The sequence below is a fragment of the Eptatretus burgeri genome, chromosome 17, assembly GCF_056783735.1.
Source record: "Eptatretus burgeri isolate ZD-2024b chromosome 17, Ebu_testis_v1, whole genome shotgun sequence".
NCBI lineage: Eukaryota > Metazoa > Chordata > Myxini > Myxiniformes > Myxinidae > Eptatretus > Eptatretus burgeri.
The window spans coordinates 50,620,473-50,638,664 of NC_140977.1; the positions used below are offsets into that span (position 1 = coordinate 50,620,473).

Consider the following 18,192-nt stretch of genomic DNA (forward strand, 5'->3'; position numbering starts at 1 on the left):
GGTTGCCACCTGCTGGTGAATGTGTTATAATTCAAGTGTTGCATATGGATTTGGTTACTCATGAGCTTCACTTATTTTGTATGAATGATGTGGACTTTTGGAGCTGTTTTAATGAATAAATTTTCAACAATGTCCGAGAGAGCTTGTGAGGAAGACTTCTTTTTCGCTCTTACCGGAGATCGCTCAGGTTCCCTCTAACTGTAGAGCGAAGACACTTTTGACAATTACCTCTTGGCTTTCCCCTTTACTTCTCAGGTCAAGGATATTGTTGTGGGGTGACTCTTACTGGGGTAAAACTGCTTAGTATAGTTCAGTTATCTCCTTAATATTGGTTAAGAATAACAACAACGTGCAGGTAGATGTTGGTTTTCCCTGTCCTCCTGTTCTATCCGTCACATATAACCTCTGGCTGTGTGTTTTTATGTTATTTTCCTCTGTTTAAATTTTCTTTACAAAGTGCACACATGAGCCTGCCATGGGAGAATGCATCGGTGTGTGTGTGTGTGTGTGTGTGTACATGTTGTCAAAGTGAGTGTATCATCATAAAGGCAGTTAACATAACCACAAGGAGTGCAAGAAATAGCTGTTACGGCTGGTGGCTTTTGACAAACATGAACAAAGCCATTATGACTCAATGTGCTGCAGCAGTACCGCTGGAAGGAGTCGGCCGACAAAGCCAGAAGGTTGTGCTCCGAGGAGAGATGTCTGGGTTTCGTTTTGCCGACGGTCCAAGCCGAGTTTCACTGCCTCTTTGTAGATGGACTCCAGCCCTGCAGTGGTCCTGAAATGTTGGCCGGCTGAGTCGCGCCATCCAGACCAGTCACGTCCACTTCTCTCTCTCTCCCTGGTCACGGAGTAATTTACCTGTGAAGGGACCTGCCCAGAACTCCTGCGTGGCTTTGCCTCCAAGCCTGAAAGCGACCTCTCGACATTGTTTTGTATATGTCATGTGACTGGATGGGCCCTAAGATAGAAGAGTTGAGGAATCTGCATTTGCCAGTTTGTTTCGAGGGCACGTAATGAATGGTTTTGTGAGGGTTATCAGGTTTTATTATTGATTAATTTATATCCGTTATTGAGGTTGTTCGTTCTTATTGTTTTTGTTTCATGTTATCCTTTCCCTGAACATTTGGTTTGCGAATAGATATACCGTGTCTCGGGGTTGGAATCTGCTAGTTGTAGTTGCCTCGTTTGATGGTTTTGGCTGGTTGTAGTGTGGATCAAAAAGCCGGTTCAAACCGATCTCAGCCCAGTTCGTAACAAACGGTTGCTCGGCCAAATTTGACAGGTCACGAGTATCTTTCGGCGTTTCACCCAGTTAATTCTGCGGTCCCGAGTATTGTAGCGTGAAAAACAGGTCCAGCAACTTACTTGGGGCTGTAGACTATGCTGTTGCCAGCGATTGTTTTGACATGACTAGAACCGGGTAACCGGAACGGACCCGTGGCTGAAACTATTTAATCCATATCAATCTCTTTCATGTCTCTCTTTTTTTACAGATTTTGGTGCACCCTCCTTTATTCAATCCTTTCTGCTCTTCCCTGCAGTCTTTCAAGGTGTCCTTTTACCAGCATATCACATCCAATGGTATGGTGATCGTTTCTCAGAATGTTTCGTCCAATCTTGCTGAAAGTAGCAATATTAAACGTGGATTGAAAAAAGCCTTAGTAAGCTGAGCTACTCGAGAGAGATGTGACAGTGGTGCTGTTGGATTGTCATGAAAAACTCGGCTGGCTCACCCGTGACCGACCTTCAGGTCGGCAGTCATCTTCCTGCCCTGCCTGATCTGGTGACACCAGTCCAAACATCGTGATTGGCTCTTAGTGACCAAGGGTAACTTTAAATAGCCACCAAAATGCTATCAATGAAAATGCATCATCATACAAAATCCCCTTAACCTAATTAAGGGGGAAATCCGACGTTTCCACATTTTATTTTACTTCTCCTGACTCCTGACTCCTGATTCTTTCATGTCTTTCAGTTGATTTTGTATTGTGCGCTCCACATAAACTACCATCCTATCAAGCCTTTGTCTTCATGTCTGTATAATAACAATGAAAAGGTTATTACCCCATACACAAAGCAAAAAGTGGGGTAAAGCAATTGGTTTCCTTTGTCCATCTGTCCATCTGTCCACAAGCATCAGTTTATGATGGAGGAAGAACTTTATTTCAATGGAATGTTGTATTTTGAACATGGACCGGAAACAAACCTGTGGTTTAACAGTCCTTTGGCTTTGAATTTGTTCAGGTCGTGCATGTGCAGGGAGGAGTGAGATACTTTGTGTAGTCTGTCTGTCTGTTTATATGTCAGTCAAACCAAATTGAAAATCATTCCAAACAGGAAACCTACTGTTCTTAAGGACATCATAAAGGATACATACAAGAGGCCCGAAGAACTAATGTAATGTGTTCAATAAGGTGGTGTCAAAGACTCATCAATGGCAGCAAACTTCCAAAAAAAAACAAACAAAAAAAAAACTTTCAACCACCTTTAAAATCTTTATTTTACTTTAACTGAATGATATACTTGAACACTGTTGAAATCAAATCACCTTTTTGGCACTTTCAAAAACCTTCCGTTGAGCAGGACTTGGACAAAATATTATGGAATTTTATGTCATTACGACCAATCAAATTTTCCGCTCGCAGACCCCCACCCACGTCCTTGTTTTTCGACACTGCGTGGGGTAAGATGCTCAATGAACATCCGATGGACTCCCCCTAACCACTAATAGGTTTAAGAATTGATCAACGATGGCCAAAACAAATGTGAAGACTAATGGTGCCTTGAAGCTGATTATTATTCAAAGATTATTATATTATTATTATTATTCATTATTATTATTCAAAGATTATACACAGCAAAGATTATTCTGGATATTTTTTAAGTTACTGGCATATGGATAAATAAAAACGAAAAGCATGGGAAGGCGGTGAGACGGCGAAGCCATCAGTCACCCTTCGCCATCAGTCAGTCCGGGAAGCTGTGAAGCCGGCTGTCCGTCAGTCTGTGACGACTACGTGCCTATTAATCCCATCCTATATGAACGTTAGTTGCAGACGACACGAACGTCTATAAATTACATACTATCGGAATGTTCCTTTTACAGTGAAGCTGTGTGACTATATGTCTATTAATTACGTACTCTTTGAACGTCGGTTGCACTGTGACTTCACACACATACGTCGATTAATTATATACTATTAGAATTACGTTTCAACACTTTAGACTGCTGAGACCCCTTCGACCGTTGAAGACCCTTTAACACCACGAAAAGCCTGGTGTTGGCTTCGGGGTTAGGGGGGTGGATTGACATCCTTGGCTCCTGAGTTTGAGGTCCATTTCCACTAAATTAACACCAGTGGGTTGACTCGGTCTGTCAAAATGAGTACCAGCTTGCTGGGATGATTGAGCCATTCGAGTATCCTGTATCAGAGTGGCAACCCATCCAGGATTGTGCCCAAAAGCCCAGGAGACTGCTCCGGCAGCACCGACGCTGCTCTGCACAGTCTATATGGATGGATATGTCAATTGCGTAAAGGTCACAATTTTAAACCGATCTTCACTAAACATCACATGGTAGAGTTCGTCATAAGGAAGAAGCCTATTGTTTTTGAGGTCAAAAAGTAAACATTGGCCAAAGGTCAACAACTTCGTCAAGTTTCTGAAATCCTCAATTTTCATCCAATTGACTAGAAATCTGAGGTCTCCTCCGATTGTTAAGTCAGGGATATTTTGTGGATTGCTAAGTTGGGGTTGGGATCCTGATGGGAACGAGTTTGGTGAGGATGTAAATATTGACGTTTCTATGAATTCCCCCATTTTTTAAATATTATTCTACAGGTAAGTTCAATGGTATTATCATAAGGGAGCAACTCAAGAATGTCTGAACTTGAGTTGGAAAATATTACTGAACTGTATATGGTTTTATGAATGAGGGAGACGAAGGAGCCCTCCACCACCTCTATTGCTGGATTGATCCTTTTTGATGAAAGAGTAGTTTGTGGGAGAATCTGGAGGCATTGTTAAGTTTAGTCTCTTCAATGAGTACTATGTCTAATGAATTCAATAAAATTTTGGAGTTGTGCTATTTAGTCTTAAATAACGTTCATGATGAGCTGTAGAATGTTTAGGCGGAATTAGAAAACTGAATAATGACAGTTGTGGATTCTGATGTTGCATGGAGGACAAATGCAGATGGGTAGACCAGGGTTGGGTTAGTTGTCTCCAGAAAGTAGAAGTCGGAGATTCAGGTGACTGGAGACACCTGAATCTCTATCAGAAAAAACAAAGAAAGAATGTAATTTAATTTTTAGGAACACAGCTTTACACCTTCGCTCGAGTCCATCGTCTGCAGCTCTGATTCTTGAAGTCGGAGTCACCACGTGAAAGCGATCCTCCCTATCTGTGAGGCTCCTGGAAGAGCAGAAATGGCGAACATCAATTTCTATCACGACACAAATAAAAATGCAAAACTTTGTTGCATGTTCCATTCCACATGCCTTCCACAAACAAGGCTCTTCTTTTCTTTTGGGATGATTACGTCGATAGGAATGGCGACTTAGAAATGGAACAGATGTTCTCATTTGCGAAATCAATATTTTCCATTGAGATGCCAGTGGTTTAAACGGGATGAGGTGCGGCTACACAGTGCGGACAACGTCTTGGATGACCTCCTTCCCCGACTCGGTGGCAGCCTCCTCGAAAAGTGTTTCCCCACACGCTTTGACAATGACCTCCCCTGGCTATCGTCAAGCCCAGACGTTAATCCGTGCGACTATCTCTGATGAGGATTCCTTTTAGCACCGAGTCTACAAGATGCTCCCGAGGAGGGCTTTCGACGACCCCAAAATGGTGATCAGTGTTTGTTCACACTGACACTATGGCGCATCCCCTTATTGACAACGATGACACCAATGACATGATGCATTTCCTTGATGGTCTAATGGTTCTTTTGCCTTTACTCGGGGTTGAAGGCAACAGGAAACCAGTTTTGTTCGATTCGTAAATATTTTCATGCAATAAGACGTACCTTCAGGGTAAGGTGAAGATGAGGCCAAAATTTTTTTTATTCAGATGATTTTGGAGACTTCGAGCAACAGCCTTTGCTCATCGCCTCCCACCGTACCATTCGGTCCATTGTGTTGTAATTACTGTTTTGCAGCCTGACCGTCCTGCTAATGGGTGCTGTGTTTGCAAAGCCCATTATCCGTGCCGAGAGAAACGTAGCAAATTATGCCCCAACATCTGGTACAAAGAGCCTGGCATTATGATCTTGTTTTATCACGATAAATAACATCCCGCTGTCCGTGCGTGGCCCGGGGATGGCTGCATCGTGATGGACTCGTGTTTTCGGCTCACCTTCTACCAACTGCAGTTTCTCCCCAGGTACACGTCGTTAGTGCAGATCGTGGGGCCCCCACTTTGGCAGTTGTTAACCCAGAATGTGCTCCGCTCTATATTAGACCGGTGCACAGAAGTTACAAATGGGACCGAGAGCTTGCACAAAGGCCGACTCGCGTGAATGCCATGATGGAACATCATTCAACTCGAACTTTGTAGGGAAGTGGGGGTGGAGGTATCTGGATACGGAGATGCAATGCCTCTCTACTGCCACTGCCAATGTAGCAGAATGGGAGTTTTGCATCTGAACCGATTATGTTGGGTGCAAATTAGCACACTGCCCATAGGTAACAGCTCCACTGAAAGTAGGTAAGGAAAGGTAGTCGTCGTAAACCGAACTTTTTTTTGTGAGGCTGGTGTCACATTATGGGATTATCGTTGAGGTTCAATATTTACTTGTTAAGTATTCATTCTGAAAGGGCTTCATTTTTGCCTTCAAGTATCTGTCTGTTGAGTGCATGCACGTCTTTCTCTGTCCGTCCCATCTGTGTATGTCCGTGTCGTCTGTCTGTGTGAACTTTGCATCCCTCGAGGGGAAAATACATAGAAATTCCATCTGCACGTCATCTATTGGTCAAACATTCATCATGTAAATAATTAATAGCATTGCATGGTTTTATTTTTCTTTCTACTTAATAAATAACTATGATCATATATTGTGTCCTAAGAAAGGCCTCTTTGCCCCCTCCGTTCACTGTGCTGATACAGCAGGTAATCAAATGGTCCTTTTGGGTGGTGCTGAGTGTTCCACCTGCCCGGTGGCGCTGACTGGCCTGATCATGCACCATTTAACACGCATCTCACGGACAGAGCTGCAGAGATCGTGAAGGTCGCAGACATTGCTCTTCGCTCGAGTCCCGTTCATCGTTCAGATAGACAGGCATCTTGGGAGTCTGGTGGATCTGGTGGTTGAGGACCGAGATTCGTTTACCCGTCTTGCTTTCTCAACACAGTAATTTTTAATCTGGATTTTTTCACGCAATCCCTTAATGTGTAAAGCAAAGAGTAAATAATTCCCAAAAGGACCTGAGAAAATTTAGGGCAACAGAGGTGCAGGACGCGCTGGCCATGTGGAACACAAGCAACACGACAGGATTGCCACAAGCAAAGTTCAGTGCCGCAGACGTCGGAGTGATTGTTACGTACTTTGTCGTCAACATCGCCGTTGGAGTTTGGGTAAGCTTGTTCCGTTTGCTTGGCCCCTGGGGTTGCGTTCAAGGGTCCTCTTGGGATGATCGTGATCCAAATTTACAACAGAATATGGAGGCTTCAATAAGTCCTTCACAGGCTGGAGTCTTAACTTCATGTTGTTGTTCTTCTTTGGAAAAAAAAAATCTTTAAAAGGCTCTTCTAGCCAATCATGGAGATGATCATTTTGTGTGCACATGCATGAAGATGGATGTTAGTCCCAATTGATTACCTCCGCTAATAAAAGGTGGATGGAGGTTATGTTTTCACCCCTTTGTCCCCTTGTTGGGTGGTCGCTAGACTACCGTTATTCTCAGGTTTTCTGTCTGTCTGTTTGTATGTAATGGACGGCTCTGGAGGCCAGAGGAGTCAGCCAATTTTGATGTAACTTGACTGGTAGGTTCATACCAGGATCTAGTTCTATGCTTTTGAGCACCGTTGCTATGGACGCCACCGTTGCCTAACAATGGGACTTTGAAATTTTTGAAAAAAAAAATCCGAAAAATATTTATATTTTTTTTTTCGAAAATTAAAAATCGGCTTTTGCGCTTTTATGCGCACTATAATCAACCTCTTTGTCAAAAAATCTCAGCCTGATCCGTCAAAAACTATTTTGACTAGTATGCAATTATATAGGGACCACCCATGTCGCCTTCCGGCTTGTCTGTTTGTTTGTGTAGAGGATATCTCAAAAAGTTGGACGGATTCGGATGGAATTTTGTGGACAGGTTGGGTGTGTGACAAGGAAGAATTCTTTCGATTTTGGTGAAGATCTGAATATGACAAGTTCTTAAATTTATTCTTCACCATTGAGAGTTCGGGCCAACAATGATACACAGCACGATATTTCAAAAAGTTGTGGACGAGTTGTGACAAAACAAGGTGGATGAGTTGGATAGGTGACAAGAACAAACCGATTACATTTGGCTTCAGGTGGAGCCTGGTAGAGGTATGCGCTCTGAGTTCCGTTCTAGTTTTTCCACATGTGAGACTTTCATTGTGTTCTGTTTTGTTTTATTATAAAAAAAGAAGACAGTACCACGTAATAGTCCTGATTTTTTTTGTTTTTTTTTTTGTAAGCCTCCTTACTATAATTATTACGTAGAATGCACCATGCTTGTTTGCATCGGGACAGATGGCTTCACCTTTGGTTTTATTAATTAATTAATTTGTTTGTTTGCAGTCATCGTGCCTTGCCAGTCGGAACACACTGAATGGATACTTTCTCGCAGGAAGAAAAATGGCGTGGTGGCCGGTGAGATGCACGGTAGTCTAATAAAAGTTTTTTTCCTTCCTCCATATCATGAACAAGTTGGACGAGGAATGGACAGGTATCTGATGAATTAATCACGTTAATTACAAGTCATGTTTGTTCGATCCTCGTGGAGGATCTCTAAGTCTTACTCACGTTGTTGTTCTTCATCTCCTTCTTGTGGACTTTTTTGTTTCACAGCCTCCAGTTTTCATCGAAACTTACTGAAACTTGACATATATATGTAGGAATTCCCTGCGTAGACAGTAACCATCTCCGATTTTGAAAAGTCCTCCCAGAAAAAAAACGTTATGACGTCAAAATATCTCCGCTAATGGAAATCGCTTAAAAAAATTATCTCTGAAACTTGGCAAGCTTTTTTAATTATGTTTGCGAGAATCGAACAGGGCATTGGCAGAGATGAATTACCGCACATATTATATATCACTATGACGTCATATCAATTTTTACGACGTCATTCCTATTTTTTGACATTTTTTGTTTCACAACCCAGAGTTTTCATCAGATCTTCGTGAAACTTGCCATGTATATGCAGAAAGCCCATGCGCAGGCAGTAACCATCTCTGATTTTGGAAATTCTTCCTAGAAAAAAAAAAGTTTACGTCATAATATCGCCTCCAATGGAAATCGCCTATACCATTATCTCCGAAACTCGGCAAGCTGTTTGAATTTTGTTTGCGGGAATCAAGCCGGACATTAGCACAGATAATTTATCGCAAACCTGATACATCACAATGACGTCATCATTAAGAGGACGAGGATCTTGGCTCATTTGAGCTTGTTTTAATGTCTGTTTGTTTAAACTTTAAATCCAAACTGTCAATTTGATGCAATAAGAGCTGCAAATTACGTGTTTACTCATTTTGCAATTCAACCGTGTGGTGTAGCATCAGAGCCATGCTTTTACAGATATAAAAAAAAAAATCATTAATTGTGATAGTTATTTCTTATCCCATCCACCATGCAGTGAGAGATGGGGTTTGCAATCGCTTGTGCCTGTCTGTGCATGCCATTACTTTTTTTTCTTTTTCTTAAACCATTTGAGCTTTTGTCATCAAACTTTCAACAAACCTTTATTATGAGAACACAGAGAAAAATAGTTAATAAATTTGACTTTTTTTTTTCCAGCTGTTATTTTCGTCAGGTTTGGTTTGGGTACAAAGTACACTTGGACGGGCTTTACATTTTGAGATGATTTCTCGAGCCCCTTATTAGATCGAGCACATTGTCATTTATTTCAGAAATGTGTTTTTACAAATCCATCCAAGAGAAATGCAAAGCGCAGGTTTTGTTCATATTCTTGGGATTCTCGCTCGTCCTTCGTATCCGGCACTTGGTTGCGGGTCGGCATCATTTCTCGCAGAGGGTTGACAGTGCCACCGCCGATGCAGTAGGTTAGGCAGGAATTTGCAATTTGTTTCAGGGTTCCAGCGATAGCTCGCTTCCTCTTTGCAAAGGACACCATGGGATATTTGACGTGCACTAACTAATGCCACCGGATGGGACACCCAGCTTAACGTCCACCCAAACCCAGGCTAGACAGCTCGGAGGCGAGTGCACGCACCTCTGGTAGTCGAAGCTATCCCTGCCAGCCCATTCTAGTGAAATAAAAAGTATGTATGCAGTTACAGATGTGATGTGAAGGAGAAGGAAATTGAAAACTCCACAAAAGTGAAAGTTCGGTGCAACTGCACATCTGGCAACGTTTTGACGCGTGGTAAGCACTGTGCCCTTTGATTGTGTCGTTGTCACCTGCAGATTGGAGCGTCTTTATTCGCGAGCAGCGAGGGTTCCAGTTTGTTCATCGGCCTTGCTGGTACTGCGGCTGCGGGAGGTATTGCCGTCTCGGGATTCGAATGGCACGTGAGTTCAAGTGTTCTACGTTCGCCTATCCATTGACAAATGTATTCGCCATTCAAACTGTCGTTTGCCAAGCAGCACTTCTCCCAAAGCAAAAGGTGCTCAATTGTCGCCGGTCATGATTCGCCATCGACGTCACGACTTGTCTCTTTCCCCAAGTCGTGATCATTTTGCTCGGGTCCTTTCGAGAGACGCTACTTGATTTGTAAAGGTTTGCTTTGTTTTGTGCATTACAGGCAACTTACGTTCTCTTGGCTCTGGCCTGGATTTTTGTGCCGGTGTACATCTCCTCCGGGGTGAGTGTGCAGTAACTGTCTCGAAGGGACGGGTGAGATATAGAAGGAGAAATTGGAGAAGGGAAGGGAGATTATATAATCCTGGCAATAAGTACCAATCTGCTGGAGATTGGTAGTCTTTTTTAAAAAAAAATGATCGCTTTTAATTTTTTTGGGCTGATTCCAGCAATATTGCTCCATCACAGGTGGTCACAATGCCAGAATACCTGCAGAAGCGCTTTGGAGGCGACAGGATCCGCATGTATATGTCTGCACTCTCTCTGCTTCTGTCAGTTTTCACCAAGATATCGGTAAATATTGTTATTATTGTGACGATGAGCTTTACGATCTTTTGTTTGCGGCGTGTGGTTGCCGGTTGCATCATTTGCTGAGGAAGCAGCTGTGTCACTGATGCAGTGCCCACTGTAGGTTAGAGCAGGAATTTGTCATTTGTTCAGAGTGCCGGCGAAGACTCAACTACCCTTCGCGAATCAACCTTCCTCTCGATTAACAGCTATGAAAGCGATTTAATGCAGCGAATATCATCTTATGGATGAAGACGTTTTATATGAACCCGCCCACACCATTTGGGTTCATTTCGAACTTCTCAAGTCGATGATGTCTGTATTAAGTTTGTCGCCAGTCATGCTTCAGTCACATTTGGCTCGGCGGCCGTAGGGTCTAAAAAAAAAATCTACGGCCACAAGCAATTATAGGGCAGCCGCAGGATTTCCACGGTCACACAATGTAGCAGTCAGTCACATATGTTTTTATTTTTCGGGGAGCCACACGGCGTATTTAGAAATTGTGGAGACCGAAAATGTAGGGGTGCCGTACGGTCTTTGATTTGATGTCGCACGGTGACCTTAGGGCGTTCCTGCGGCGACCATAGAATTTAAGGCGACCGCAGGGGGGCCCTAAGGCGAACGTGGAAATAGTGCGGCTGCCATAATTTTTTGGGGGTTGGCAAAATTCATTTTTCATTGATAAGAGCTCACGGAAAACGCATGAATAACGCAAACCCACCATACACCTTACGTACCGTCGACGTGGAACACATCTACGTCATGGCTTCGGCTTGTCGAATTGCTACGGCCAACCAAGAAATGAAAAAAAAAAAGTTACAACTCCACGCTTTAATTCCACGGAGACCCCCACAGCCTGTAAAAGACAGCCATACGGCGGAGGGCCACCCTAAGGCCACCTCAGAAACTCTGCAGCTGCCGCACGTTTGTCAATTCGGGGGGCGGGGGGGTACGGCAGCCGTATCCTAGCCGTAGAGCAAATGTGACTCATGCTTAAGGAGATGCAAAAGAATGTTGAAGTGGAATTAATTTTTTTTGTTAGTTTCTGATGTCTCCTTGGATACTTGTGGAGTGATTGTGATGTCTGTGAGAGGGTCTCATCAAAAGGTAAAAGAGCTATCTGCGTTCATTCCTCAACTTACAACCATGATTGCCCTTCTCCATCAACTACACTCCACACCCAAAATATCCTGTTGACGAGCTTGTGCCTGCCCCCCACTGACCCCCCCTGTTGAATTCAATTTGATAAACTGATAGGTTGCATCAACGTGGTTTGTGTACGATATTTGGCTTGAGCTCTTCTTGCGTGCGTGTGTGTGTGTGTGCCAACCACCCACAAGGTAGGAGATCTGGAGTATCAGCTCCTTGTCAGTTTTGTCGAGGGATTGGAGGGTTTTTGCAAATGTAATATCGATATAGGCGCTATATGTGGTCAATGATAAAAGATATGAAAGTGAAAATGTTGCATTAAGCAGAACCTTTGGGAATAACAGAACGATGGGATTAAAAACAAACAAACAAAAAAAAAACCATGAGTGGAACAATGGTATATAAATAAACAGCAGTGTATTGGAATGAAGTAACAAAAACAACAAAGCTGTGTTTATTTGATGATAATGAAATTGTGACGTCATTGTCCTTCGCTCCATTTGTTTCATTTCCTTTCAGGCAGACCTGTATTCCGGAGCATTGTTTATCAAAGTTTGTCTTGGTTGGAACCTCTACCTCTCGACCGTCCTCATGCTGATGGTTACAGCACTGTACACCATCGCTGGTAAGTTGAAAACTCTGATTGCGGTGTCGATCCCATAAATGTTGGCACAGTTAACTTGTCAATTGTTTCGAACCGACGTAACTCAATGCACCTTGAGTCAGATCCGATTCCGTTTGGGATAATTTATACCCTTTACTGACTGGCTTATTAACACTGTTCAAAGCTCAGTATGCCTGGTGTTGGCTTAATGGTTAGGGTGGTGGGCTTGGGATTCTAGGATCCCGAGTTCAAATCCAACTCGGCTGTTGAATTAATAACTGGTGGGGTTGACTCTGCATGTCATCCTTCCGAGGTCGGCAAAAATGAGTGCCAGCTTACTGGTATCGTGTGTCGGAGTGGCAGACCCATCCAGGATTGTGTCCAATAGCCAAGGAGACTGCTGAGGCAGTACCGATGCACTGCACAGAGTATGGTCCCAATGGATGGAAAGTTCAGTGATTATATAAATGTTCATAATCTGCTTGTTGCTGAAGCTTCTCCAATGATGCTCAAGAAGTTTCTAAATTAAGAGCTGTCGATGGAGAAAAAGGCAATTTCACCTCCACACAATATAATGCACAACATACACTACTCGAAAACTGTAAAACAAGAATAACCAAACCGTCCACAGCATGGATAGACTACAAAAAAAAACTTTTGATAGTTTTCCACATGCATGGATGATAACATGGATGCAACTGTGCAAGATCAATCCCCAAATAATCAAACCGATTGAGAAAGTAATGGAGCTCTGGAATGCCACATTGACATTACAGCACTTGGAAGGAAAGATCGAAATACCAAGGGTGAAAATACCATGCACAGTTTTCCAGGGAGACGGTCATTCACCCTTCCTGTCTTGCCTGGCTCTGGACCCACTAAACAACCTCATTAATGATCAAAGACATGGATACACCTGAACATCAAATAAGATGACTCCAAAAGAGACAGGACAGGTGACATCCACTGCACATGGATGATCTAAAACTCTTTGCACAGAACTATGAAAAATTGGCGAACTGGTACTCTGACAACATTCATGTGGAATTTGATCTGGATAAGTGTGCCAAGTGCACATTCATGCAAGGTAAACCAAGAAAAATGGACAACATTAAAAAAAATAAAAAATAAAAAATAAATCGACCTAGATACAGCAATACAGGATCTAGAAAACAAAGCATCTTACAAATACGTCACAAACAAATGCACAAAACAATCACCAAAGAATACTTGCATAGAACGAGGCTGATCCTGAAAACATTTCTCACCCGGAGAAACAAAATCAAAGCCGTAAACTCTCACAGTACCATTGTTCCAATACAGCTGCGGAATAATAAACTGGCCACAAATGGAAATCAAAACAAGGAAACTCCTCACCATCCACGAAATGTTCGACAAAAAATCAGTGCTTCCCGAGAAGGATGCAGCGGCCTTGTGGAACTCAACCAAGCGCACAGAATGACAACTGTCGGATTGGCTGAATACGTGAAAACTTCAGACGACCAAATCCAATATGTACGCAAAGATGAAGACAAACCAGAAAAGGTATCCCTAACTCACCTCGGACAAAAATTTCCAAAGACAGGTGCGATTCGAAGATGTCACACACGAAACTGAAACAGCAACGAATAAAGCCCCAATGATTGCAAAAAAAAAAAAAAAAGACCGAATAAATATATTAAAAAAATATATATATCAGTTGATCGTCTGGAATTTATTTATTTATTTTTTTAAAGGAAGGAGTTAAAAAAGTTTGTATTTGTTATTTATTTTCAAAATTTCTGCTGGTTTTTAGATTAAAAATGGCCACCAGATTTTTTTTTTAATTCAAAATGGCCACTGACATTTTCATTCAAGGACCTTTCATGTTTAATGCACAGAAACAGTTAAAAATAAATAAATTGAAAATAATCACACATCAACTTGTTATGGTTTTATAGTTGTCTGGTGTGTCGCCAATTTAATTCACGAAATACACATGTTCTGATTCTTTTCATTGTTCTAACCATCAAAACTATATCATCATCACAAAGTGTGGAGTGAGAAAAAAAAATAAAAAATAAAGGATTCAGGCCCAATGTGATTACACATACTTGCACGTTTTTCTTCCTGCACAAACACTTAAGAAATAAAACACTGACAGGGATGACATCACCCAACAGCCCAACAGGCAAGTTCATGACCATATATATGGCATGCCATTTTTTAAACCCATTCCCCCCACCCCCCCAAAAAAAAAAAAAAAACACACGAGTCATGCATCAGACATGTCAGTTTTCTATTTCCGAAGAAATATCATGACATGGGTCATATACCCGACACGTCACCAACACACTCACGAGGCCTATTAAAAATACAATAAAAACAGTTCAAAACAAATATATTTAAATGTATGGCAACACAAAAAAAAAACGACACTTCGTGCATATTCAAATTATTCGCGATGCTATCTTTCTTTATAGATCTACAGTAAACATCTTTTTAAATACATGGATTTACACAAGTGGGATGTGGACTCACCAGCACTGGTTTGGTCTTGCTCCTGCATGGCCTCTTCCTGGACCAAGTCCCCACAAGCGAAATCAGAGACAATATCACACAGTGAGCATCATCCATCAAGAATTGTTCAAGCATACCATGGCTTCAGGACTTTAGTTCCCATCCGAATTTGCAAGCACATGAAAACCATCTTCACAAATGAAAAGAGTCACGGAAGCGGGAAACGGCACGTCAATGGAAAGCGCAGTGAGCGGAAAGTGGCAGCACAACTCAGCACTGCGGCTCGGTTATAAAAACAAATGATCAATTCAGAGACTGGAGCAAGTTGTACATGAAGACATGGATTTTTTTCAAGATATTTAACAAAATAACAAAAAAAAAAAAAGGGCAGTTCAAAAAAAGGAAGCAGGCGAGAAAGATCAACTGGTATTTTTTTTATTTTTTATTTTTAATTCAGCCTAAAGCGAAATATCAACAACAGATTTACACTGCCAACTGAGACAATGATAAAATACATAAATATGGGAAGTATAAGAAAAAAAAGAGTTGGACAAATTGGGCGACTGCATATGTACTTAGGTACTTTGGAATGGCGAAGAAGAAGTCAGCTCAACTGGGATGGAGCATGGATCATTATAAATTCCCAAGACCAAGGACACTATACCAACGGCTTTAAGAAAATGGCAGGACTGAGTCAATTGGACAAGTGTAGATGTTGCAAGGTAGAAACAGAGCACGAGCCACCTCCTCTCCAGATATAACAACAACAAAAAAAACTCGTGTCAGAACAGCTGTACACACGAAGGTACAACAAAGTATCCAGAGTAAACCAATGGCACTTCTGCAAAAAATTAAGTATCCCAGATCCAGAAAATTCATAGAACCATGAACGACAAGAACGGAACTCTGTGGAGGGCACACTTCTGCCAGGCCGAACAGTTTACATTTTGTACCTCACTAATACGCCAGATCTGCATTCGAACCCGAACCAAAATCTAATCAATTTGTCCTTGTCACACAACCAACCTGTCCACCAAGTTTCATCCAAGATATCCTACTCACAAACAGACAGGGGTGAAAACATAACCTCCATCGATCTTCAGTGGCAGAGGTAACCAGAAAACTTCGCAGCTTGGTCTATGAATCATGACCTTCCCGAGATGGAGGTGGATAACTCCATTCCACATTCTGAAACCCGAATACATCTCCATTTCATATCCTGAAACCCACTCATGCATGGAGATAGCAGCCAACATCAACTTGTGCACACAAACACACACAAAGGTGGATACCATAAGACCTGGTAGGTCTCCATTCCATCTCCTAAAACCACACCCACATGTGGAGATAGCAGCCAACAACTTATACATACACATACTCGTGGATGCGGCGATGCTCACCATAACAGTCAGGAGGTGCGTATGATGTATAAATGACAAATGTGGTAATGATTGGTGAGATATTTATCGGTGTGCCATCCTGATGAGGGATAATAAGGCCAAAATCCACATTGATTGCTCCGTTTGACGTTTCACTGATGATGACCATATAATTGTCTCTTTGACAGTCACTGGGCTGAAGCCTCTGTGTTGGAGGCAACGCTTTGGTATGGACTGTGTCCAATGGGGATCGGCAGAGTGCTAGTCACACTCCACGTTTTACACGTTTCATTTAATATATACATATACATAGCTCTTTCTAACCACTTACACACTGGCTGACTGATGTTAAAGATCGGTACCTTCCGTGTGGCGTAGAAAACTGAAATTTTGCATGCTGGACACCAAAGCCAGTACGCTGGAAAAAAAAAAACATCAGAGTTGCCAGACAACATTCATCAATGAAATGTATAAAAAAAAAATGCAGGTGAGTGACCTGAGACAATGGGGAAGAAGCACGGTAATTTTATATGCAGACCGACGGACATCGCTGCCGATACAGCAGGGGGGGGGGGGGATCCCAGAACTGTTGGAAAGCATCCTTAAATTAAAATATACGAGTACGTGCCAAAAAACAAAATTCAAACCGCAAGCCAAAAAACAACAACCACACAGGCCGTTCCTTCGCTCTCGCGTACCCGTATGTGCGTGGCCCGGAAGTTCGCATATCGCAGTTACGATTATTCGCAATTTAGTGTTAATGGCCAATTATTCAATTAGCGCCAACGTATTTTGCCTTTTCGCAATGTCATCGCAAGGAAAAACACAAAGAGAAGAGAAGATAAAAGAAAGAAAAAAAAAGTTTCAAACAACTACACGAAGGAACACAGGCCGTTCCTTCGCTCTCGTAAACGACGACTGGATTGGGGTATTGTGTTTATCTATAAATGCGCATAAGAAATCGAGAAATTATTAGAATACAGTCATCACTCTGCGGAAGTCCGTACGTTGTAACCCGTAATGGGGAACGCGGCTGAAAATCTCTTCCCCAACGGCCACGCGTCCTGTCATTGGTTGGTAAATAAATGGCCACAACTTGGGAAGCACTTGTCCGATTAATATCAAACCTAGAAAAGGCACATCCTCAGGTCCCCAGCAATATACCTGGAAAGTTTCAATTAGATCGGACCAGTGGTTGTCAAGAAACAGCGGTCACACACACACCCACACACCTGGAATTATAGATAGATAAATAAATGGAAATTCAAATTCAGGTGAGTGACCTGAGAAAATGGGGAAAGACGGTTATTATGTTTTCATAATGTGTAAGCACACCCCACCAATATATTGTTGTGGTTACCAGATTCGCAAACCACCATTCAGGTCCCTTAGGTGAGGTATCTCGGTAAGTGCATGTGTAGTTAGGCCCAAACCCGTTGTCTAGTGGGAATACATGTCATTTATACGTGCTGCGACTCTTCAGGATAGCCGTTTTTCTTTTACTATCTTTATTTTGGACCAACCGCCATGATCACAACCACAACATCAACCACCGACCACAACCACCGCTTCACCACAACCGCCACGACCTTCACGCACACCTCACAACCGTAGCATCGCCATCGTTCTTGCCCCGCTGTGGGTACCGGTGTTGGACTCATGCAGAACGCGCGTCGAACAGCGTGTACAAAATCACGGATTTTGTGCTTCAAAAACGGATCAAAAACGACACACGCCCACTTTTTGCCGTCCAATCGGTGAGCGAGGGGCGATTTGGCCCCGCCTCCAGAACGATCGATATATGCAAATTTGTGGATCAAAAAGCCTTCACGCCCACTTTTTCTCGGGCCAATGGGGAGCGAGGTGAAAGGTCAAAGGGAGGGGGTCAAAGGCGAAGTTACGGGGGGATAAAAGGACGGTGTTCGTCAGTCAGAAGAGGAGAGTCGCAAACGGAACGAGAGAGTCAGCAGAACGGGGTCGGAGAGTCAAGAAGAGGAGAGTCGGAAGCAGAGGGTCAAGACTTCGCGGGCGGTGGAGCTGCTCGTCGTGTGCGTTGGAGTCGGAACGGAGGGGACGGAGCTGTGGAAAGGCGGCGACATCGGACGAGGGGGTGCTCGCGTCGGTGCCAGGAGCTGCACGCCCGAGGGAGGCCGGCAGCGCGACCTGGCCGAGGTGGAGACGCACACCAGGGATAATAAAGATCCTCTATACCCCGAGCATCAGCAACCCCCTCCTGTTTCCCCCCGCGCTGAGA

General features: G+C 42.9%; 1 protein-coding gene across 6 annotated transcripts in view; it reads left to right on the forward strand.

Moving 5' to 3' along the window:
* Positions 1-6,116: 6,116 nt before the first annotated feature.
* SLC5A10 (solute carrier family 5 member 10) overlaps positions 6,117-18,192 on the forward strand; it is a 48,775-nt gene continuing 36,699 nt past the window's right edge. For 3 of the 6 annotated variants that reach the window (XM_085862954.1, XM_085862955.1, XM_085862956.1), the window contains exons 1-6: positions 6,118-6,582; positions 7,778-7,861; positions 9,626-9,730; positions 9,964-10,023; positions 10,209-10,313; positions 11,976-12,081. In XM_085862954.1, coding sequence (XP_085719080.1) covers positions 6,475-6,582; positions 7,778-7,861; positions 9,626-9,730; positions 9,964-10,023; positions 10,209-10,313; positions 11,976-12,081 — 568 coding nt within the window. In that variant the 5' untranslated portion in view covers positions 6,118-6,474. Of the gene's footprint in view, positions 6,583-7,777; positions 7,862-9,625; positions 9,731-9,963; positions 10,024-10,208; positions 10,314-11,975; positions 12,082-18,192 lie in introns of all 6 variants that reach the window. The other 3 variants (XM_085862952.1, XM_085862953.1, XM_085862957.1) reach the window with 3 other exon arrangements.